The sequence below is a fragment of the Eptatretus burgeri genome, chromosome 10, assembly GCF_056783735.1.
Source record: "Eptatretus burgeri isolate ZD-2024b chromosome 10, Ebu_testis_v1, whole genome shotgun sequence".
Lineage (NCBI taxonomy): Eukaryota > Metazoa > Chordata > Myxini > Myxiniformes > Myxinidae > Eptatretus > Eptatretus burgeri.
Window position 1 is genome coordinate 26,573,534 of NC_140970.1, and position 25,507 is coordinate 26,599,040.

A 25,507-nucleotide genomic window follows, 5' to 3' on the forward strand; every position below is an offset into this window, starting at 1 on the left:
TTTTGAAAACACTGTACGTGGTTTTTCGGCCGCTGCACAGCAACAGGTGGTTGCTAGGCAACGAAATTCAAACGCGCACATTCCCAACAAATACTGCACATGTTGGCAAAGTTTCATCGAAATCGGTTTGCTGGTTTGTGCTGTGGAGCGTCGCGTTGCAGACACACACACACACACACACACACACACACACACACACACACACACACACACACACACACACACACACGGAAAACCCGACAATAAGGGATATCTAGCATATATAGCAAATCCAACAAACAAATGAAATTGCTCGTTGAGCAAGGAATTGCCAGAATAACTTTGTCATTTCTCCATGATCTCTGAAAAAACAAAAACCTGGAAATCAATTTGGTTCTTATAAGTCGATAGTGCTTCTGTTTAATGAGTTATAGCACTTAGTTTGGTCATGATCATAACCTGGAAGTCCATCGGACTTGAAATGGCGTTTTTATCACAATTTGAAAGTTTTGACCCCGACCCCCCTGACATTCAACCCCCGACCGCTAAGAAGGGTGTTGGTGTGACACCCCAATTAGACATATGGTTGGATGCAGCATTTGAAGATGCACATTTTGGATTTGGATTGAAGTCGATACAACCATTTTAGCGGATGTTATTGCGGAAATAAGAATTTCGGTTTTTTGGTGACCTTGACCTTGACCTTTGACCGAGATTCACAAAAAACGACAAGTGTCTAAGTTGGACCATGGCCGACATCTGCACCCAGTTTGATCATGATCGCTGAAACGGTGTGGCTGCTACAGGGTAAAGAAACACACAAACAAACATACAGACAGACAGACACAGAATGACACACACAACCGACCAACATAATTGCCGAAATCCAAAGGATTCTGGCAATTAACAAACAGACAGAAAGGAGTGAAAACATAACGTCCGTCCACCTTCGGTGGTGGAGGTAATTGCTGTTTTCCACACGCTTTACAAACACACACACACAAAGAAACACCCAGGGTCCAAGCTTTCAGAAATGTTGAAAAACCATGCGAGATTAAATTATGAATTTGTAACCACTGCTGTTCAAACAGGTTATTGTTGGAACACAATGAAAAACGAACCTATAATCTTTTAACCAGGAAAAAAAAAATTCACAAATATAACCCAATTCTGTGGAATTTGTCATTAATTTGTCTTAAGCACATCACTTCTATCATTATAACTCAATGTTTTGGGTAACTTTTACTGATGTCTTCTTCTTATTCTTATTCTATTACGTATTTTTATCACTAATAATATGGTTATACAATCTAAGAATAACAGATCTCCACCTGCACGTGCCAATCCACCAGCCCATGCACCGCGACGCTCAAATCCTTTTAATATTTGTTTCTCCAATGTCAGGGGCTTTCGCTCCAACTTTTCTTCTGTGAAATATTTTGTTCAGCTTAACTCATCTGACCTGCTGGCTCTATCTGAGTGTCCGTTGGACAGTGGCATCTCCTCCGTTTCTTTCAAGGTACTTGGTTACATTTTTCACAGACTTGATCACCCTCCTTATCATGGTCTTGGTATCTATGATGAGGACTCTACCTTCAGCTCATGAAAATTCTCTTGAAAGTAGCTCTCACGAGTTTGTGTTTCCACCTTGCTCTCCTGCATTCAACAACATATCTCTTCTCCCTGTATCACTCAGCTTCCTTTCCCTCTTGTGCCGTGTTCAATGCAATCTCACAGCATTGACAGGGCTATATTACTCCACCCTTCTGCAAACATCATGGTATTTGGTGACTTCAACGTTCACCACAAGGAATGGCTGGTACACTCATAATACTGACACTCCTGGTATCAATACCTATAATTTCTCAATCTCTCAAAATCTCACCCAAATCGTTTCTTTTCCCACTCATATCCCTGACCATGTCTCTGATGGAAGATACTTGCTTGATCTCTTTTTGTGTTCTAACTCTGGTGACTGTGTTGCTGATGTCCTGCCTCCAGTTGGTAACTCAGATCATTCCACTGTTTTTGTTTGTGTCTCTTTCTCCTCATTCTCAACTCCAGTGCATCCTTTTCACCGCACTGTTTCAGTTTGGGAAAGTGGATTGGGACAGATTTCATTCATTTCTTGCTGATGTGCCATGGACCTCAGCTTTTAGTCTTGGTCCGAATATGGCTGCCGAGAAAATATCCCAATGAATTTGTACTGGTATGGAGATTTATATTCCCTCACGTATCTATCGAGTGAAGGTTCATTCCTATCCAGATTCACTCCGGCTTGTGCATCAGCAATTGCTCATCGCAACCACTATTTCAGGCAGTACCATGTGCAAGGGTCTCTGGAGTCCAAATGTCTGTTCAGCAAAGCAAGTAACTTCTGAAAAAGAGTGCCTAAGGATGCTGAGCAGCAATACACAGCTTCGGTAGCCAATTCCATTGCGACACAACAACTTGGCTCAAGACTTTTGGCAGATTGCCAACAGTGTACTCAACCGCAATAAATCTTCCATACCTTCACCCTTCCATTGACCTGAGATTGTTACTTCACCTCTGGATAAGGCTTCATCTCTTTTCAAATCTCTTTGTTTCTAATTCTACCCTCAATGATCAGGGACACCTTCTTCCTGATTTTCCATCTCGTACAGACTCTGATATTCCTGTTCCATTTATCACCACGAAGAAGGTTGCCAGAATTATTCGAACTCTAGATGCCTCGAAAGCGACCGGTCCTGATGGAATCCCTGTGATTGTATTGAAGATGTATTGTCCTGAACTGTCATCGATTCTTGCCAAACTATACAACCTGTGCTTGTCTGCTTCGGTGTTTCCTTCATCCTGGAAAGTGGCTTCTGTTGTCCCTGTTTTCATGGGTGCCGGTGAGCATTCTGAGCCAAGTAACTATCGCCCCATCAGCCTGCTTCCCGTAAAAAGTTACGTATTTGAATGCTTCATCAATGAACAACTTCTCAGCCATCTGGAGGATGATGAACTTCTCACCGACTGCGAGTATGACTTTCTCCATTCCTGCTCTACTGGTGATCTGCTATCCTTAATTATAGATCATTTAAACAGGGCATTGGAGCTCAAGGGTGAAGCTTGAGTAGTTGTGTTGGATATCTCAAAAGCCTTTGACAAAGTGTGGCATAAAGGTCTGCCCCACAAGCTTCTGTTGTATGGTGTATCTGGAATGATACATTCAAGATTCAATCATTTTGGCTTTCCTTACAAATCGCAAGATGAAGGTGGTACTTGAAGGTCAATCTTCTCCTACTTGATCCATCAATTCCGGTGTTCCAAAGAGCTCTGTCCTTGGTTCCACTCTGTTCGTTGTTTATTTCAATGATTTTCCTGATAATGTTCTTTCTCAGCTAGCCATGTATGCTGATGACTCCTCACTTCACTGTCCATCTGCTGATTCACTCAACACTACTCGTAATGAGGATGGAGTCTCACTGGACAATGATTTAAAGAATGTACTGAATTGGAGGCATGATTGGCTGGTAACCTTCAATGCAAAGAAAACTAAATTGTTGTCCATGTCTCGCTCCATAAACAGGTCTTTCCCTTCTGTGCACATGGGGTCTTCAACCTCAACGGAATCATCTGAGCTTTGGCTTCTTGATCTGGAGATCTCCTCGAACCTCCATTGGGATATGTACATTTCTGGTATTGCCAAGAGTGCTTCCAAGCGAGTTGGTTGGCTTTTTTCGAGCATAGAGGTATTTACCTCCTGATGCTGTTTTGTACCTGTACAAGACAACTATACGTCCCCTCATGGAGTAGTATTGCCACATTTGGGCTGCAGCACCAGCCTGTCACTTATCTTCACTTGATCGGCTCCAGAAACGCATCGTTAACCTGGTTGGGGCGGAGATGGGTTCAACTCTTCAAAACCTCTCTCTCACGATCGGTCAGTTGCCACTCTTGGTTTGTTCTCCAGATATTTTCATGACAAATGTTCTGCTGGACTTTCTAACTTGGTTGCTCCTGTACGAGTGTTTGGACACAAGACTCAGTTTTCCATACACACTCATGCACTATAGTTGATCCAAAATGCAGAACGAAAGACCATGCAGATAGTTTTATCCCTCGTGTTGTCTCGTTTTTGGAATTCACTACCTGTAACATGCTTCCCGTTGTCGTACAATCTGTCCAGCCTTAAGAGGAATGTCAATTTCTACTTCTTACATCTTTGAGGTTGCATCACATTTCACCTGACTTCTGCTACTTCCTGTGTCTTTGATGTTTACTTGTTATTTTTCTCTTTTGTTTGTCCTTATCTTTGTCTAACCTTCCCTTAGCCTTACTTAAAGTGGCTTCGTGTCTTGTTTGGGGCAATTTCCATAAATAAAAAAACAAATGTGGTTCTGTGTTAAAGGACACCTTCCAACACAGGCCATCGTGTGTGATTTTCAAGCAAACGTACTGATATACCGTCGAAGAAATGTAATCATTTGCAGCACACCTGAACCTACAAATGTATGAACTGTGGTTGTATATCCAGGCAGACCTGCTTTAAGAGAAGCATCCAACTCATCCAAAGTTTAATTTTTATTGTATTTTTAAAGGGTTTTCTAAAATAATGATGCAAGGCGCATGGAGGAGCTTGCTCATATATCAATGACATTCAGAAAAGACATTACTAGACATCACTGTACTCTTACATAAATAACAAGAACATTAGTAGACATTGAACAACCATATATGGCACATGGGATTTGAAACAGGGTTCGATACATCATGAGCCAGAACAGAGGTTCAGATTGCAACACTAACAGGCTGGTTGAGCAATATGGATAGCCATTAAAAATAAAATTGCAAAAACATCTCATTAACTCGAACAAGGCAGAATACCAAGTCGCCAAGGCATCGGGTTAAGCAGCAGCTTGTTACCTGGAAACCCGAAACATCCATCTGGATACCTGGCAGCCATATTGTTTCCTCTTATGGACGCAGAACACTTGATTCCAACTGACAATCTATGGCTTTTAGTGCATCATGGCAAGAAAGTGATGCAGCGTGCCAAGCACTGCTAAATATAGTCAGCTAAATGCTTTGTGGGGCGGACAAGCTCTCAGGAGCCATTGTATAAACTCTGACAATTCGAACAGTGTGCTGATCATTTGCGTTTCTTGCACTAATGATCGCCACCCACACACACCTATAAGGGTGTGCCCGGTTTAGTCACGGAAACAATACCATGCCAGGCCTTGCCGTCAACCACACTGCACATTGTCACCACCACAGTCAAGTGAGGTATGATTGTAAGTGCAAGAGTAGTGGAGATGCTACTCCATTTGGGAGGGCCATGGCATCATGCTGATATTTGAAATTTGCTCTATCCGGTGCGCAGGTGCCCTGTAAAAGCTAACACCACATGGTGATTAAACGATGCGGCAAGAGTCTCAGGTGTGCCTTTATCACAATGGCTACATTAAACTGGGGTGATAATCTGGCAGGCCTAAACACTGCTGCAGTGGCCAATTATGGAGGTGAAATGCTCTACTGCTCAGGGATTGAATTTTTTTTTTTACAGCAGGCAAGGTTCATGGATGAACAGGACACACATTAATTACATCAAGGACAATAACGGTACATGAAGGGCAGTGGGGATAGAAAGATACACAGTGAAATACAAAGAGACATTGAGACATGAAATGGTAAGTGATATTTTTTGGGAGGCATTGAGTGGTTAAGTAGGCATTAAGCATATTACGGAGTATATAAATTGAACAGATCAGGGAAAGTGGAAAACAAGATCCCACGGGCTTGAGTCTGGCTACGCGGCCAGCATTCGACATCTAGTGTACAGTAGGCCTCTGTTGTTAAGGATGCCCGAGACCCCAGCAACTATGGCTGTGTTGCATTTCTGCTGGTGCTGTCCTCACTGACGTGGATGATATTGCAGAAATTAAATGCATCAATGCAGTGATGAGATTGAGCGGGAAGGAACAGAGGTTGAAGACACTGAGTAGGGTGCAGGAGCTCTGCGGTGTGCGGTTTAACCTTAAGGCAAGCCACAAATCGGATGACCTGTGCTTGTGCAACCGATTAAAAGGGCAGTCGGCACTGCAGGCTAGAGAAGTTAAGATGGAAGCCCACATTCATTGCTTTGGGCCTGCGATCAATGTTTTGCCAATTAAACGTTTGGCGGACATCTCAAAGTCTTTCACCATGATCAATCGGAATTCGCATCATTCATTCTATGATTCACACACTTATTACAGTTAAGCCCGATTATACTATGGCAAATTCGGGATTCTTGAAGGGATTTGGGGAGGGGAGGTGGTGGCATCAATCCCCGCCTGGATTGGCCTCTGATGGTATTATTAAAGTGACTTCGAATATTGTCATTGTATTCATAAAGGCAGGTGCATTATGGAAGTTCAATGAGAATATGTAAAGTTTTTTTTGTTAAACAATTCATCAGCACCATCAATCATCCTACAATCGACAAACAAATCTGTAAACCAAAATAATATATTGTTCTTTTCAAACATGAGGGTTGACACGATAGCTCAGAGGTAGCATGATCACCAATGAGCCGTTCGCCCAAGCAGGGTGTTGCATCATTGAGTATGCCATCCGTAGGATGGGTCGTTTAAACTGGAGACCAGTCTGACAGCATTTTCTCGAAGTGGACGCGAAGGATGTCCTTCACAGGGTAGGTGATTATGTGCCTGTGCCGTAGTAAGTTCTAAATTCCCAACCTACTATCCCTGGGAAGGAAAGAGCAAACCACATAGTGTATTCCTTGCCATGATAGTAATTCAACTGCACCAACACCCTGGAAAGGGTGTGGATCTTAACATAACATAGAATGTTCTGAAGTTAGAGTATTATTCACATCATAAGAACCAGAATCCTGGCATAAAACCTGAAAGAGTAAGCAAAGGAAGTGCACATTATAATTAATGGCTATATACAGTATATATGCACGAGCAAATACAATCCGTCACTTTGCTGACGGGAATATTAAGATGGGGAGGGGAGGGGGAGTGAGGAGGGGTGGGGGAGCTAGGAGGGGTGGGGGAGTAAGAGCTAGGAAGTGGGGGAGAGTGAGGATGGGGGGGGGAGCGAGGCCTCACCACACGTCTCTATGTACTACAAGAGGAGAGATGGAACAAGGAGGATGGGGGAGAGAGAGGAGGTAGTTTGGAGGGAAGGAGGTGTTCTGGACATGAATTTGATAGGGGGACTTGAGGGAAAGCATGGGGGGAGGGGGAATGGTCCCCTTACACTGGAATTAGTACAGGATTGAATCACATGGTTTGTGAGAGAGCCACATAACCTCCTCCACAGCACCATGCATGAAGGCCCCGGGTGCGAGGTTGAACTACACGCCCATGTAAACCACACACATGTGATGAAGCATGTCGGCACACACACACACACACACACACACACACACACACACACACACACACACACACACACACCACGGAGTCATTTCTATCCATTTGTACAACGTCCGTGTGTGCTGCCTACATACCTCTCCGTTTTCATGAACTGCTGACTCTTATATTGCAGCAACTTTTCGTAAATTCATATTAATATTTTGTAATGAAAGCAGATCACAAAAAATGGTAAAAAGAAAAACTGCATACGTAGTTGCCCCCAAAAAAAGTACCCCTGTGGACCTGCAAAAGTAGGTTATAGAGCACGTCCTTGCGCTCAATGAATTTCCACTTTCTGCTCATTCCATAACCTTTTATTCACTAAATATAATTGTCCAAATAGTTGAAAAAAAATTAAGCTTAATGCGTTTGCTTAAATGAATGCACTTAGTTATAAAGATTGCTAACTTGTTTAAATTGTCAGATTTCACTCCAGATTCCAACACTTATTTAATCCATGAGATCCAACTTTCAAATCAGATATAACATTTTGATTATATACTTTAATTAGTCCGTGAGAGTGGATCGTGTTTCCAAATCAAGGCATGTTTCAATAAGCCCAACAAAAAATGGCGAATTAAGACCCCAGCAAGCTGAAAGAGGGCTGACCAAGGATTTGGCCTTGATAAAGGATATAATTAAATAAGGCCCTGAATTATGTTCAAAAGGGGTGTTTTAATTAACCCAAACATCCAATTTTCACTCTTGCACTTGCTTGGAGTTTTCTTAGTATGCATGCAAAGTTTCAGGCTGCTTGGTTTCATGGTGTTGGAGTTATGGAGGAGACACACTGACACACTGACACACACACACACACACACACACACACACACACACACACACACACACACACACACACACACACACACACACACTTATTTGTATGGATCTATACAAGTGTATACAAAATTGGCAGCATTTTGATTCAAATTTATCCCGTTCCATGCATTCTCCTTATCTACCCTTATTCTTCATCCCTTTATCTCCGACTTTTCTCCTTTTATTCAGTCTCAGTTAATCCCAGCACATGTCTTTCCAATCCTTCCCTCAGTAATATGTCGATCACCGACGTATCTTCGTGTTCAGCATGACCAACAAAGTGCTGAAGTATATCCAGGATATTTTGTCCAAATGTTTGTACTTAACATTGGATTGTACTTAACACGAAAAAATACACTTATCGGTACTCGCCGACATGCAGTGTTTGTAGAATATGATTTTCTGAGATGGTAAACATCTTGTAGGACTTACATCAACACACGCGTGGATATGTTGTGAACGGTGTAGCCCAGAGGTATGTGCACTTGCCTTTGAGCTGTCTAACCTGGGTTTGAATCTCGACTTAAAGTGGCATGTCACCTCAAACAAGTTACACTTTCAGAGTAGATGGAGAGAAGGCTAGACCGACAGAGACAGACAAGAGGGCACTGTGTTACACCGATGATCTGGAACGACTATCGCATTTGCATTTATGTGATCCGCTATAAAAAAAAAACAGCAAAAGGCAATCATACAAAACAATGACATGAGGCCGACTAGTTTTTCATGATTCATCAGTTATTACTGTTGCCCAAAAATGTTCTACCAAATCGCCTTTTATCTAGAAGTACGAAATACGTTCATAAAGGGTTAATGAAATGGGGAATGATAAGGGACATGCCAAATTGGAGATTTTGTTGTCGGCCGATATCATTGTGTATCCATGAGGAAATCGACATCAATATGATCCAAGTGTAATGCCAAGAGGACCTGGAGTGGGCCGAGCTCGCTGAACGGCCCTGAACAGCCGTGGGCGATCCGGGCCAACGGTGCGTTAAACACTCGTCTGGCACAGCGCGGCAGGGGTCCGAGTTAGGAACGAGCGCAGTGTGACCCCCGTACCGACTCACACACCAACACACAATGAGGCCTAAACACATGCGATCGTGGGTTTACATCATGTGTTTCGCCATGAACGGTGTCATACACTTTGGGCAAAATTACACACATTATAGAATTTTCGATATAGAAAAGGAAGATATATGTATATATAATGAGGTATAAAATATCTTTCATATATGTACATACTGTAATGTAAAACACACACACACACACACACACATACAAAACAGTGCTATCAAGACAGCCTCTCCTTTGAGCTGTCAGACCTGGGTTTGAATCGTGACCCAGCTATAAATTGTCAGCCTGGTGTTTCGTGCCTTCTATTCGAAGGACATTAAGCTGGATGACCTATCTGCCAGCATTGGTCGTCGGTGGATGTTAAAGTTACCACGGTGACTTTCGCATCGGAAAAGTGAATTATCACCGGCTCCATGAACAAATCCAATTTCTGTCCAAATCAGTTCGAGTCAAACATCAGACCTGGTCAGCCAGTTTGTGAAAGATTTGTGACAATAAACTTTCCAAAAGCATCCCCCAGTCGACTCCACAAGGGAATAATTTTCGGATTTTTGGGGGTTTTTTTTTTTCATTTAGACGCTTTCCAACGGTTCTGAGATTTTTTTCCCCGGTGTATCGGCTTCGATGTCCATCGATATGCAAAATTTCAGCTTTATACATCACCCAGAAAGTACTGAACATTAATGTCAGTCAGTCAGTGAGTCAGTGAATGGTTAGAATGAGCTTTATATATTAGATGGATAAAACTATTAATCCATCATTTACCAACAAAATGATTTGTCGGGTCATAAAGTTAATGATGCCTTAATCATATAAATAAGGTAAATCATGATCTTTCTTCACGACTTCCCAATAGTTTGGACAGAGCGGCTCTAATATGAACATGCAGAATTGGCCCAAGTTTTCACAAACCGCTGTGGGCAGGCATTTGTGTGAACGTACACCGAAGGGTGCACACCAACAACTAAAATCCATCACTGAATAGCCATAGTAATCGAACCCATGCTGGTGAGGGCAATAAAACAAAGCTTTACCCACTCCATCACAAACCACTCCAAAAAAAAAAAAACGCACACAACAATGATTATAGCAATTATAACAGTAATTGGGTAAGGGCATCCGCTCAGAGCCTGAGAGGTCGGTGGTTCAAACCCATGCCGAGTCATACGAAAGACTTACATAATAGTATGTGCTGCTTCCTTGCTTGATTTGTTTGTCCATACCCTATTTTCTCAAGGGATAGAGCATAGACAAAGAATGCTGGGAAAGCAATGGCAAACCACCCGGTATAACCCTTGACAAGAGAAACTGCTTTGGCAGCACCAACGCTCTGTAAAGATTATGGTACTTCAAATCAATCAACAGTAGTCGTAGTTGTTATATTAGCAGGAAAATATTGGTATCTCATGTGTCTGCAATCTGGTAGCTTGTATCTGTTACTGAATTATAGTAAGTATGAATAGTAATCATTATTATTATCATTACCTGTGCCACAGAGGGTGAACAAGAGGTTATGTTTTCACCCTTATCTGTCTGTCTGTGTGCAGGATATCTCAAAAAGTTATGGATGGATTCAGACAAAACTTAGTGGATGAATTAGGTGGATGACAAGAACAAGCGATTCGATTTTGGTTGAGGTCCGGATCGGGATCTGGCCTATCAGTGGGATACAAAACCTAAACTGTTCATCCTGGCAGAGGAATGCGCTCTCCCAACTTCCGTTCGAGTTATTATATGAGACTGCCAGGATATTGCCTCTTCAAATAAATGGTATAGAAATGCTTTTCCAGAGCAATCTATCGCCTCGGTTGATGAACCCCAGGTTAGTGTTCTACATCAAGGAAGGCCCACAGTCATGGAGCTGCTATATTCCTGCAAAATCCCTGCAGGTCTCCTTATAATCCACATTATAGCAAAATGGTGTATCATATAATTACTATAATGGCATGCTGAAACTACACACCTGAACCCTGAACGTGTTTTGGATGTTCATCATCATATGATGAGGACTATAATCATCTCCTTCAATGACCCATGTCATGTCACTCCAGTGAACTATGGTATATATGGTGTACCATGATATTCACGGTGTACCATTGTATTCAGGGTGTATTATGGTGTTCACAGTGTAGTTTTGTATTCATGGTGTATTATGGTATTCAAGGTGTACTATGGTATTCATGGTACACCATGATATTCAGAGTACTTTGGTATCATGGTGTATTGTGGTATTTTGCTGACAAGTCAGTTTAGACTTTAGAGGTATGCACGATCGCCCCAAAGCAGTCTAGCCTGAGTTTGAATCCATACCCAGCCATAAACTGTCATCCCGGTGTTTCACAGGCAGGGTGAATCATCAATGTGTGTGCCGTCCCTTGATTGGACATTTAACTGGGCGTCACATCTGCTAGTATTAGTTGGTGTTAAAGATCCCATGGTGTCCTTTGGGAAGAGTCGGCAAGCTGTCGCCGGCACTGTGGGAAAATTACGAATTCGTGGCATAACTACTGCTGCGAAGGCAACGGCAAACCACCCAGGATAACCCTTGTCAAGAAACTGCTTCAGCAGCACAGAACCTGCCTTTGGGCAGAACACTATAAAATACTGATATTATGGTATTCATGGTGGATTATGGTATCCACGGTGTACGATGGAGTACACGCTGTAGTTTTATATTCACAGTGTATTTTGGTATTCATGGTGTATTATGGTATTCACAGTGTATTATGGTATTCACGGTGTGTTATGGTATACGATTATTTCCATGGTGTAGTTTTGTATTCACAGTGCATTATGGTATTCATGGTGTGTTATGGTATTTATGGTACATTATGGTATTTACGGTGTACGATTATTTCCATGGTGTAGTTTTGTATTCACAGTGCATTATGGTATTCATGGTGTGTTATGGTATTTATGGTACATTATGGTATTTACGGTGTACCATTATTTCCATGGTGTAGTTTTGTATTCACAGTGCATTATGGTATACTATGGTATCCAGGGTGTATTATGGTATTTACAGTGAATTGTGGTATTCATGGTATATTATGGTATTCATGGAGTAGTTTTGTGTACATGTTGTCTTGTGGTATTCACGGTGTAGTTTTGTATTCACAAGGCAGAGATTTGTGAAACCGAGCAACATGGATTCATAGTGTAGTTTTGTATTCACAGTGCAGTTTTATATTCACAATGTGGTTTTGTATTCACAGTGTATTGTGTATTCACGGTGTAGTTTTGGATTCACAATGTAGTTTTGTATTCACGGTGTAGTTTTGTATTCACAGTGTATTGTGTATTCACGGTGGAGTTTTGGATTCACAATGTAGTTTTGTATTCACGGTGTAGTTTTGTATTCACAGTGTATTGTGTATTCACGGTGTAGTTTTGTATTCACAGTGCAGTTTTATATTCACAATGTGGTTTTGTATTCACAGTGTATTGTGTATTCACGGTGTAGTTTTGTATTCACAGTGTATTGTGTATTCTTGGTGTAGTTTTGGATTCACAATGTAGTTTTGTATTCACAGTGCATTGTGTATTCTCGGTGTAGTTTTGTATTCACGGTGTAGTTTTGGATTCACAATGTAGTTTTGTATCCACAGTGTATTGTGTATTCACGATGTAGTTTTGTATCCACAGTGTATTGTGTATTCACGATGTAGTTTTGTATCCACAGTGTATTGTGTATTCACGATGTAGTTTTGTATCCACAGTGTATTGTGTATTCACGATGTAGTTTTGTATCCACAGTGTATTGTGTATTCACGATGTAGTTTTGTATCCACAGTGTATTGTGTATTCACGATGTAGTTTTGTATCCACAGTGTATTGTGTATTCACGATGCAGTTTTGTATCCACAGTGTATTGTGTATTCTCGGTGTAGTTTTGGATTCACAATGTAGTTTTGTATTCACAGTGTATTGTGTATTCTCAGTGTAGTTTTGTATTCACGGTGTAGTTTTGCATCCACAGTGTATTGTGTATTCACGGTGTAGTTTTGTATTCACAGTGTATTGTGTATTCACGGTGTAGTTTTGCATCCACAGTGTATTGTGTATTCACGGTGTAGTTTTGCATCCACAGTGTATTGTGTATTCACGGTGTAGTTTTGTATCCACAGTGTATTGTGTATTCACGGTGTAGTTTGGTATCCACAGTGTATTGTGTATTCACGGTGTAGTTTTGTATCCACAGTGTATTGTGTATTCACGGTGTAGTTTTGTATCCACAGTGTATTGTGTATTCACGGTGTAGTTTTGTATTCACAAGGTAGAGATTTGTGAAACCAAGCAACATGGACCACAATAATATTTTCCAGAGTCATCACTATAACTGTAAAAGGTTTAATCATGACAACAGTAGAAAAGAAAGTTCACATCGGTGAGATTCAAACAAAGGTTGGTGTTATTTGCAATAACTCTATGACAATGTGTACATCAATTTCCCTTCACAACAACTCTTAAGCTAACAGGCCAATCTTCTTGACAAAAGTGGGTAAATCATGATGATAATATTGACAGGGTTGATAATAATAATCATAAGTATGATCATTAAGATGTTCGGTTACGAACTCAGCATAGTCGTGCAGAGTAGAGACGTGTAGTTTGTAACGCATTCCGCAGCTCTGTGCTGCACACGAGGCGTACGTGTACCAATCGAACGTTGCTGTCGTGCACGACCCGAGCCCGAGCTATGCACGTCGTGATCGGTATAAGGCGTCGTCCCGACACAATTTCATGGAGTGAACAATCGTAGTTACATTCCAAGTGTACACAGTCAGGCTTGGTCCATCATACACGTCCATCCCCGAACCGTTAACACGCATTTCGTATACATTATGATAACCCTGCGAGTTGCATCACAATGACGTGCGGACGTGCCAACATCGTCAGTGTCCGAGAGCAGAGGATCTTGCAGGGTTTTGAAGTCCATCCGTGTACTTGGGGTCAAACGCCTTGCGACCATCACAAGAGGGAGCAAACTTTCTCTTTATATCCGAGTTATTTACTAAGACAATGGAATAGAATATTAAATAATTTCAGTTTTATTATTAATTTGGGTTTGCGGGTTGGAGGAAAAGACAAGCATGTCGGATTACTAATTTATACACTACCAGCGTGTAGCGTAAGCCTTCTGTGGTCGCTCTATTCTCCCAAAAATTAATAAAACTCCGTGGGATCTTTTACAGAATCATGAACATGTCTCTCTCGCATTATATATTTATATTATATATACACACACACGCACACACACACACACACACACACACACACACACACACAAAGTGTAGTTCGTAGCGACAGTGACCAGGTGGAGCCCCCACGGTCCGTGCGCTGTCGTACCTTGTGCATGACGCTCCATCCCGAGTAGCGACTCGCCATCGCCTTGATTTCTCCGCCGAACGCGGCCGCCCAGAGCTTCACGCTGTGCACACAAGGAGCGCACCACAGCACACGCGGAACGCAGCACAGCACACGTGAGCACCACAGCACACGCGGAACGCAGCACAGCACACGTGAGCACCACAGCACACGTGAGCGCCGCACGTGGGAGCGCGCACGCATTGTTTAATAAAAACGTACGTACATCGCCATTGAGATACAGCGCCCGGTTCGTGAATCTTACAACACAGTAATGACCGAACTGCCGGTGAGCCCCGGCCGCACGCGGAGTGAGCGTTTACACTCACATTCCGTCGGGAATACGTTCCCTCCATGCCAGGGATGCCTGCGGAACCATCATCAAGAGCAGCATCGCGAGGAGCGCCGGGCGATCCCAGCACGGCATCCCGAGAGCGGCCCGGGATTGAGTGAGCGAGCCAAGCTCTGCGTAAAACACGCTCGAACTCTCTCTCTCTCTCTCTCTGTCTGTCTCCCTCTCCCTCTCTCTCCCTCTTGTCCTTCTCGTCTATATAATGCGTATGTTTAGCGACAGCTCAACCAGGTACCTCGAGTCCAAGAGAACTGGCTCGGAGATCTCTACAGGCGATTGTTGCGATAATTACACGCTAATCGAGTTACCCATGGTAACAATGGGTATTGTGCTCGCTCCGCGACGTGAGACTCCTCGTTTTCAATTTGCAAGGCCGCGAGATGAAAACACCAAGCTCCCCCTTCCCCCCACCCCCCCCTCCTTCCTTCTTTCCCTCCCCCTTTCTGACTCCCACCGAGCTAAACCCTCTGGGTCAGGCAGCAATGTGGCTCTTGAGAAATGCGCAGAAAGTTTGCGCTTCCACGTCCTGCTCTCACGACCCCGCTCATCATCGGCCTCACTTGAACCTCTTTTCAAACTTGCTCTTCTCTTCGCCGTTTCCCTCGCATCGCCTTCGCTATTTGAATCACGTTTGCAAGGGAGGGGCGCAAATGCGCAAGCGGCTCCCGAGCGTCGGTTACCGAGGACAGACAGAAAGACTTGCGCAGGAAGGTAAATCAGTCAAGAGCGGAAACCTCCGCCGCAACGAGGTCGCACGCACCTGGTGCTCAAGTGTGATTATAAAAGCTGAAAGCAGCAATCATGCACGGAAGGTTAACTTGCGTCTCGCTTTGTTTGTTCGTTTTTCTTTTAAACATACACAAGAGGGACTGGATCCGTGCAGGGACAGGGTTCGGGCGAGTTGAATATGCAAAGCATGCGACATGAGGGAGTGTGTTTGTCGAGGTGGCCGGTGGGGAGGAGGTAGCGGCGACGTTGCCCAGCTCAACGACACAAGCGCATTACATGGGATTCAGCGAAGGGGATGAGACATGGACTTTGGGGACCCTCGGGTCGAGGCATTCAAATGGGGGCTCGTACCATCGCCCTCTGGCCTCGTCGACTTGTTATTCAAGGGAACTTCATGTGATTTAATCAAATTCGTCGTGAAAGAGGGTGGTGCGTTAGGGTCGGTCAGTGGTCGGTCTGGGGGGGGGGGGGTCGCTTCGCTAAGGGAATGCGTTCCCTCCACACCACGAATCCGGGCAATTCCAGGCAGCTCTCACCTTGCGTCGCCCCATGTATATGACATCGACCAAAAATGGCGTGTTACATCACCATCCGTAGTGTTCATCACGCCTGCAGGTTCACTTTCCAGTTGACAAGGAAAGGGTGCCACGTCATAATGTGGTCTTGCAGAATGAAAGGATATTTAACGATATTTCATTTCGCTTAGCCGTTAATTTTGTGGACGAATGCTTAATGCGCAACCGTCAAACTAAGCATGTTGTATTTATTCCGCGACGACTTGATACCACGGACCATTTATTTCACTGACTTTCATCCGTTTGAAAACATCGCGTTTCTCCAAAAAACGGGCGTGGCTTGTAAGCCTTCCGCTGAATATTCTCCATGGGAGTTCTCAACAAATAAGAAAGCATACGCGTGACGGAGACCCGGGCAGTGCGCTCGACGGAAGGTCGTGGGCAGTTGCACGGTCTCGGGTCTCTGTCGCCACCAGCTGTTGCTCAGAGGAAGCGCTTTTCCACCGAATAGCTCTTCGGGCGCTTCTCTCGACTGGCTCTCGGAACCTCCTGAGGTCGACTCCGTGACGGCAAAGCCCCTAGGGGGGGAAATGCGCAATGACGCAATTCCAGATAACGCATTTCTACCTGCGGTTTTGATGTCGTTTATAACGAAGGGTGGGATATTTATTTGGTAGACCCTGCCCTTCCTCAACACACCCCCCCCCCCACCACCATGTCTCCTCCACCCACGCAGAAGAGCCTGAGCGGGTGTTTGGGGCATGTGGGTGGAGCGGGGGAGAGGGCCTCTGCGGCTGCTCCTGAATACACAGCTACGTCTCCACTGCGGCGGCTCGGTATATGCACTGCGGTTTAAATGCCCTATCCGCAAGGAAACACCCTTTCACAATATAAACCAAGTCCCTTGGCGACTTTGTTGCACAAAAGTCGTGTAAATATTTCCATTTCAAAACAGCACTCATTAATCGGATGACAGATTACAGGCACGAAAAGACCAGGACGGGGTGGCGAGGGCATTAGAGGAAAGGGATTTTGCTCGCAATTGTTCGTGCAGCTGCAGAAAAATCGTTTCACCCAACGGGACGAGGTGATGGAAACATGTCTAGGTCCGGTGAACAAAACCCCCAAAGAAATGAATACCCGACGGACGCAAACGAAGGACACTTCAATGTACGAAAATGCATTTTACATTTGTCTTTGGCGATAAAAAAAAAGGGCGATGCGGACCATGGCAAGGCGATTCCAAGGATGCTGCCAATGGAATGTAAATGAATAGACAGATATATGTAATGGTTTTGTCGCAATATTTCTGTTAAACTCATGAATGACGCACATTAAAAGACATTTATCGGCCCGCAGGATGAAATGGGTTAAAGAATGAAATGGCAGTGATTCGCGAATATAAAAGGGAACCGAGCAATGAAAGAGCGATCACGCTGATTTGGTGCCGACGACACCACATAACTAAGTTAATGTACCAACATGAACGCTCGATAAATGTGGAATTCAAATTACAATTGCACTGCAGAGATTATGTTTATAAATTGCACATGGAACAAAATTTTGTGCTCAGTTTTATATTCTGTGCGTGATACAAATAAAGGTTCTGCAGACGCAAGCGTACATATACATATATGCACTCACTCACTCACACACACACACGGTTTGGGGCAACGAGAATCACGAAATATTGTGGTCACATCAGTGAAGTGGAGCTCAGGTCGCAGGTTGCGGTGATGCGTTTTATAAAGAGAACGTTGGCATCGTTTGGTGTGAAGCGTCGTTGTCCCAACGGGTAAGACCGTTTTTAAAGACGGACTCGATGTGTGGCGTTGCAAAGATCTTGTCTCGGTTCGTTCAAAAGGTGGCGTTTAATCAAAGATTGTGCATTTTTTTTTTTTTTTAATCTCACTCGGTTCCATGCGTTGGACAATTATTTATCATTGCATTTACAATCTCTTGATTTGTTGAAAACACGATCACACAAGCGTTAATCTGTGTGACAGTTGTGTATATCTTAAGATAATAGAGCAACAGATACATATATATTATGTATTATATATTTATAATAATAAAAACTACAAAATTGATGACTTGGTGTTTTACATCACAAAAACTTCAGTGTAGTCCGGAAAGGCAAAATATGGTTATAGCACACACAAGGAAATCAGACACAGGTGGAGGCCATTCAGCCCATCATGCCTGCGCGACAGCAGCACCTCACTCATTATTAACACAACATACAAATAAGAAAATGCAAAATTTATTTAAGTATGTTAATCGTGTTTTTGTAGGGTTTGTATTTATTCATTTACTTATTTATTTTCTATAAAATTGTTTTTGTTATTTTTTCTTCCCCTCAGGGGGAGGGAGCATGCGCTTGGTTAAAAAAAAAAAAACATACATCAACCACACAACACCCCTTGACGAGACCCCCACCAACACTCCGTACACAAGCACACAATCACCCATCAATGATGAAACTACCTAAAAGTCCTGCAGACATCCCCATACCCTCTATATCTCCATAACTTCCAGGTACCTATCTAATTCTAATTTAAACTTATCATCTGTTTCTGCTGCCATGACCTTTCCAGGGTTCCAGGGCATTAATTCTATGCATTAACTACTCTCTGACCAAAAGTCCTCTGCCTTACTGTCATCTTAACTCTCCTCTTCTTTACTCTCAGACTATGACCCCTGGTCCTATCACTGTCTACTGTGCTGAATAATTAATCTACACTTATTTTATCTCTACCTTTCATTATCTTAAACATCTCTATCATATCTCCTCGTAACCACCTCCTTTCTCGTGTATAAAGCCCTGTCTCCTCTAGCCGCTCATCATAGCCGAGTCTAGCTTGGCACGGAATCAATCTCGTCGCCCTGCGCTGAACCCTCTCCATGACATCTATGTCCTTCCTGAGTTGTGGTGACCAGAACTGCACACAATATTCTAGATGTGGCCCTCATTAATTTCCTGTACAATGTTAACACTACCTCTTTTAATTTATAAATGACCCCCTCTGAATACAACCTAAAACCCTATTTGCTTTACCTATAGCTACCTCGCACTGCATGACCTGCTTACCTCCCACATCTATTACCACCCCCAGATCCTTCCCCTGTGTGACACGCTCCAAAATTACCCCTTGCATCCTGTAATCTCTATTTTCATTGTTCTTTCCCATCCCCAACACCTTACACTTGCTCAGGTTAAATTGCATCTGCCAATCTTCTGCCCAATCTATGCAAGTGTCAATACTTTCCTGAATCTGATCACCACCCCCTCTGCTATCCACCTCACCTCCAAGTTTTGTGTCATCTTTGTGCCAAAAAATAATTTTCAGGTCTACAATGTGTCCCAGAAAACATTGAATTGTGGAAAATTATGTTTGCGTTGCATTTTATAGCACAAAAACATTACAGTGGGGCCCAGTAATGCCAATGAAGGTGACAGTATATCCCAATTCTTTGAACATATCACCACGTTACGTTGCCCACATAAGGTGGGTCTGCCAATGCTGATTATATACAGTCAGTCCTCGTTTAACATTGTAGTTACGTTCTTGAAAAGTGCGACTTCAACTGAAACGACTTTAAGCGAATCCAATCTCCCCATAAAAATTTATGTAAAAGGGGGGGGGTTACGTTCCAGGGAAAATTTTATCGCCAAACAAAATACATTATTTACACATAGAGAATAAGTTGTTTTTTTTTATTCCAACAAATTAATTGAATATCATCATCCCCAGTTGCTTCAGATCTTCATTGGTTAACTCTTCTCCATGTGACTGCAGAGGTTGTGTAACGTCGGCTTCTCCCACCTCATCAAAACCGCGATGGAGACAGGCTTGTTTTAATAGAGGATAAGTAAGCAAGTTGCAGTGTTGTCAAGATTTACACCAGAATTCAAACATTTATTTTGCATATTAATTTGGAATAGCCATGACAATACATTTTTATAAACAATTGAAGTTGAAGATTCAAGCTTTTTTTTTTTTTTAACTTCTTTTTTTTTAAGATAGGAGCAGCCTAGAAGTTTGGTTCAATTTTATGTGCATATATATGTATATATATATATATACACACACACACACACACACACACACACACACACACACACACACACACACACACACACACACACACACACACAATGATGTTGGTGCAATAACATCCAATCATTTGAGTGTTGAGAGAAAGATCAAAAACGAACATTTTTATCAGGCAAGAAGAGCTTGTCTGTTCGAACTTGTCATCATAACAAGTGCACATGTATCGTCAATTTCCACACACATATGTACCATTTGCTGGTTTTTACCTCCGCCACCGAAGGTGAAGGAGGTTATGTTTTCACTCCTTTCTGTCTGTTTGTCTGTTTGGGTACAGGATATCTTAAAAAGTTGTGCACAGGTTTGGTGTGTGACAATGACGAATTGATTAGATTTTGGTGAAGATCTGGACCCGGATTTGCCGACTTGAATTTTTTGTGGGATCAAAATGGGATCAAGCAACTTCCATGGCCAAGTCGGTCTCGTGAGATGAATCCCATTGAACACCTCTCTGGGCCATATTGGGTCGAGCTGCGCGGAAAAAGTCCAGGAAACCAACATCATGGACAGAATTGCTCAACCTTTTGCGTGAAGCCTGGGCAGAAATCCCACAAGAGAAAATTTAAGAACTCGTTGGTTCTCTGCCTGAAAGAGTAAAAACATTGAAATCTGCAAATGGCAAGTCTACAAAATACTAGTGTATGCATTAGAATGGATCAAATAGACTTCAAATGTTCAATAAATAAATTCTTTTAAAATCATGGTGCCCATTTACTTGTCATGTCTCTGATATATAGCACGATATCTCAAAAGGTTGTGGACGGATTGGAATGAAACTTGGTGGACACGTTGGGTGTGTGACAAGGAAGAATTGATTCAATTTTGGTGAAGATCTGGATCTGGATCTGGATACGAGAATTATTAAATTACCTCCACCACCGAGGGTGAAGGAGGGTGTGTTTTCACCCCTTTCTGTCTGTCTGTCTGTTTGTGTAAAGGATATTTCAAAAAGTTGTGGACAGATTCGGACGAAACTTGGTGAACAGGTTGGGTGTGTGGCAAGGAATAATTTATTCGATTTTGATGAAGATCTGAATCTACATCTGGATACGATAATTATTTAATTACCTCTGCCACCGAAGGTGAAGGAGGTTATGTTTTTGGGTCGCCGAAATAGGTGACCCTTATTGTCAGTAATTCTGTCTGTTTATTTGGATGTTTGTTTGTTTGTCATCAGCATAATTGGTCGTAAACGTGGGCGTATTTTGACCAAACTCGGGTGGTAGGTACATCTTATGACCAAGCACTTTGGAAATTGTGATGGTTGCTAGGGACGCTTTGGTTCCCTAGAAACAACCGAAAAACATTCCAAATCAGTACCGTTCATGCGAAATCAATTCCGAAAGCCATTATCCCACGTAGGGTTATGAAATTTGGCACGAATGATCTACAGGTGATGCTCTATCAAATATATTCCAGTTTTTGTGATATATGGAATACTTTACCTGCAGCGCCCCCTACAATTAGGGTATGCGTGAAAATTGGCGAAAATTGAAGGCCCCCTTGCGACCAGGTGAGTGCATCGATACGAATGAAACTTTGCAGGTTCATGGTACTCAATGAGTACTACAACTTTGCCTCAGGACATATTGTCCGATTTCGCTTAGGTCAGGGGTCAAAGGTCAATTAGTGCAAAAATCGATAATATGCGAGAGCTGGAGGTGCCCTCGTGCCAAATGCTACTCCTAGGGTTATGGTCAGATGGTCATGAAAATTCACACTAATCATCTGGAATACATTGTACACAAACGATCGAGCCGGATTTTCGATTTAGATCTTTGTTCACCCACAGCACACCCTCGAACTTTGGGGATTTCCGATATCAAACCGCATTTTCGGTACTTTTCATTCAAATTGATACCGAGTAGTTATCAGTAGATGGAACTCGATGAGATTTGGTATGCATAATCTTAAGGTGATTCTCTATCCGCTATATGACATCCATTTTTTTCCAAATGGTAACCCTCTCAACTTGGGTGTCCGAGGGCCATTGAGCATTCCCGCTGAAAATTCAAAGTACACTAGCTCCAAGACGGTTGAACCGAATCAAATGAATCTTTACATACTTATAGACCGTAATGAGAACTACAACTTTGCTCATTTGCATAATGACCTATCTCAAGTAGTTCAGGGGTCAAAGGTCAATGAGTGCATTTTTCGGGCGAAATTACCATTCAAGGCACCCTTGCTCCTACACGGGTTAACCGATACGAATGAAAGTTCAAAGGTACAGAGTACTCAATGGGTACTACAACTTTGCTTCAGGACATATTGACCTATCTCGGCTAGGTCAGGGGTCAAATGTCAATGAGTGCATTGTTCGGGCAAAATGACCATTCAAAGCCCCCTTGCTCATACACGGGTTAACCTATTCGATTGCAATTTCGTAAGTACTTAGTACTAGATTAACTCAGATCAGGGGTCAAAGGTCATCAGATGCTCGGCAACCCATGGCCGCCTACCAGCTTGTCACCCCTTTCTGTCTGTTTGTGTACAGGATACCTCAAAAAGTTGTGGACAGATCCAGATGAAATTTTGTGGATAGGTTGGGTGTGTGACAAGGACGAACTGATTAGATTTTGGTGAAGATCTGGAACCGGATCCGACTCCTAGAATATTTAAAGTGATTCTTCAACATTGATAGATTGGGCGAAACCGATATATAGCATGATATCTCAAAAAGTTGTGGACGGATTATTTTGAAACTTTGTGGACAGGTTGGGTGTGAAAAAGATGAATTGATTCAATTTTGGTGAAGATGCAGATCTGGATCCGACTACTAGAATTTTTAAGTGATTCGTCACCATTGAGAGACAGGGCTAAAAATGATATATTGCACGATATCTCAAAAAATTGTGGACAGATTCGGACGAAACTTGGTGGACAGGTTGGGTTTGTCGCAAGAACGGATTGGTTCGATTTTGGTAAAGATCCGAATCCAGATCTGGATACGATAATTATTTAATTTTTAAAGTGATTCTTCACCATTGACAGGGCCAAAAACGATGTAGTACTGTATAGCATGATATTTGAAAAAGGTATTGGGATCAATATATTCCACCGGATCAGGCATTACATGGCGGAGGTATGCCCTCTACCGAGTGCAATTCTAGTTTTAAATTGCTGTTATCAATGTTACTTGTACAGTGATATCATCATCGACATCATCAACGCACCATGCTCTTTTCAGAGCGTTGGTGCTGCCGAAGCAGTTTCTGGGCAGGGGTTATGTTAGGTGGTTTGTCATTGCCCTCCCAGCAGTCATTCATGGGTGGAATTTGGAAGTCGGCCCCAGGGTACCACTGATAACGCGCCTCCTCTTCACAAAATAAAAACCAGGGCTGGTAAAGGGTTCCTCCGGCCTAACGTCCTTCTGATGGACGGAGAACAAATTGATCCCCCAAGTTACAAGCAAACTCCACAGTGACAGTTTATATCTGGGTCTAGATTCGAACATAGGCAAGACAGTTTGATTTGAGTGTGCATATCTCAAAGCTCTCCTACGAGCCCATCACAATATACCATTGTAGAGTTGTAGATTGAACTTAATTAACATTTCCTACTCTCTGTGGCATCATTGTTAGACCATCTGGTCTTCGTTTGGGAGGTCGGCCATTCGATCCCTGGTTAAGTCATACCAAAGACTTAATTAAGGATGGTATGTGCTGCTTCCTTGCTTGATGCTCAGCATTTAAAAAAAGAGCATGGATATGCAACCACAGGCCTGATGGGCCAAATGGCTTCCTCCTGCATTAAAGTTCCTTGTAAGAGAACTGGTATTATTATTTTATTCTTAACGTGTAATATGTGCTGTAATGTGTGTGCGATCTGCAATGTGGAGACCGTGTGCATTTGATTGGTGGAAAACGCATACGAATGCTGTTTGGAAAGCAGGACAAACTTTACTTGTTACAGAATCTGCTGTAAATACTGTAGGTCCAGTGAACAGGTGTACATGACTGTTCCCCCTCCCCTATCCCCACCTTTCCACCAGCGATCCACACTCTCACTGGGGTGCGAACAGGAGTGGAAAAGGCTCATAGCCAAAACCACCTGTTGCTGATGCCCTACAAGCAATGTTGCTCTGTGGGGCGATAATAAAAGTATCGGAATGAGACAAGCACACTAACAATTAAACTCTAAACAATTAGTCAGAAAATATTTCCCTACTAGCAGGGATCTCTCCTCCGCCCCAAACAAATCCCAAGACCTTAATTTCCGCTACAAACCTCAATCCTCAATTCCCACCCACACAACCCCAAGTCCTCAACCACCTGCCCCATCCCAACCACAATTCCTCAAGACATTCCCCCCCCCCTCAATCCAGTCTTCAAACCCCCTCACCACCTCAATTTCTCAACCCACCCTCAACTAATCTAATAACAACTAATCTCAATCCCACTACCCTGCCAATGCCATAGCTTCCATCTCCCAACTCCCTGTCCCCACAACTCCCCCATACCCAACTCTCTGTCCTCCATTCCTTCTTTCTTCCCATTCTTAACAACATTCCGTTCATTAAGAACAAAGTTAAAATTAAATAATGGCAAAACAATGTTTAATTCACAATCTCACAAGATTCCACCAGTAACAATAGTGAATAGGGAAGCGAAATGATTTTTTTTTTAAACATACAAGGTGATTGGTAATGGAAAAAAATAAAATACACTATCGGAACTCTTCGGACAACGAACTTCATAATAACATGGGTTTGAAATATGATATGGCATTCATAATGATATGACCAGCATAACTACCCTGCTCGAGTAATTGAAGAGAAAAGCATTGCAAAAATAGACAGACAAACAAACAAACAAACAAACAAACAGAATAAGAAGAAGACGGTGCGCAGAGCACGACACTTGCAAAATTCATAAAACAAATTTGACTTAAAAATAATTGGTGGTTGAATTCAATGACCGAATATGCAACTCGTCTTCAAATTTCAAGTCAATCAGATGAAAATTGACAATTTCAGAAATCCAGCCGATGTTGACCCTTTGGCCTATGTTGAACTTTTGACCTCAAAAACAGTAGGCTTCTTGCTTATGACAAACTCTACCATTTGGTGAAGTTTCGTGAAGATCAGTTTGGAATTGTGACCTATGGGCGATAGACAGACAAACAGATAAACAGATAGACAGACAGAATATC

At 42.7% G+C, this 25,507-nt stretch overlaps 2 protein-coding genes across 8 annotated transcripts in view; both read right to left on the reverse strand.

Moving 5' to 3' along the window:
• Positions 1-15,368, reverse strand: part of CACNA2D3 (calcium voltage-gated channel auxiliary subunit alpha2delta 3) — a 390,026-nt gene extending 374,658 nt beyond the window's left edge. For all 6 annotated transcript variants that reach the window (XM_085897494.1, XM_085897493.1, XM_085897491.1 and 3 more), the window contains exons 1-2: positions 14,972-15,368; positions 14,625-14,706 (exon numbers count right to left, since the gene is read on the reverse strand). In XM_085897494.1, coding sequence (XP_085753620.1) covers positions 14,625-14,706; positions 14,972-15,069 — 180 coding nt within the window. In that variant the 5' untranslated portion in view covers positions 15,070-15,368. The remainder of the gene's footprint in view (positions 1-14,624; positions 14,707-14,971) is intronic.
• A 4,933-nt stretch (positions 15,369-20,301) lies between these two features.
• The window catches only part of LOC147018126 (uncharacterized), a 33,741-nt gene continuing 28,535 nt past the window's right edge, over positions 20,302-25,507 (reverse strand). For both annotated transcript variants that reach the window (XM_085897501.1, XM_085897500.1), the window contains exons 3-4: positions 24,337-24,437; positions 20,302-20,888 (exon numbers count right to left, since the gene is read on the reverse strand). In XM_085897501.1, coding sequence (XP_085753627.1) covers positions 20,854-20,888; positions 24,337-24,437 — 136 coding nt within the window. In that variant the 3' untranslated portion in view covers positions 20,302-20,853. The remainder of the gene's footprint in view (positions 20,889-24,336; positions 24,438-25,507) is intronic.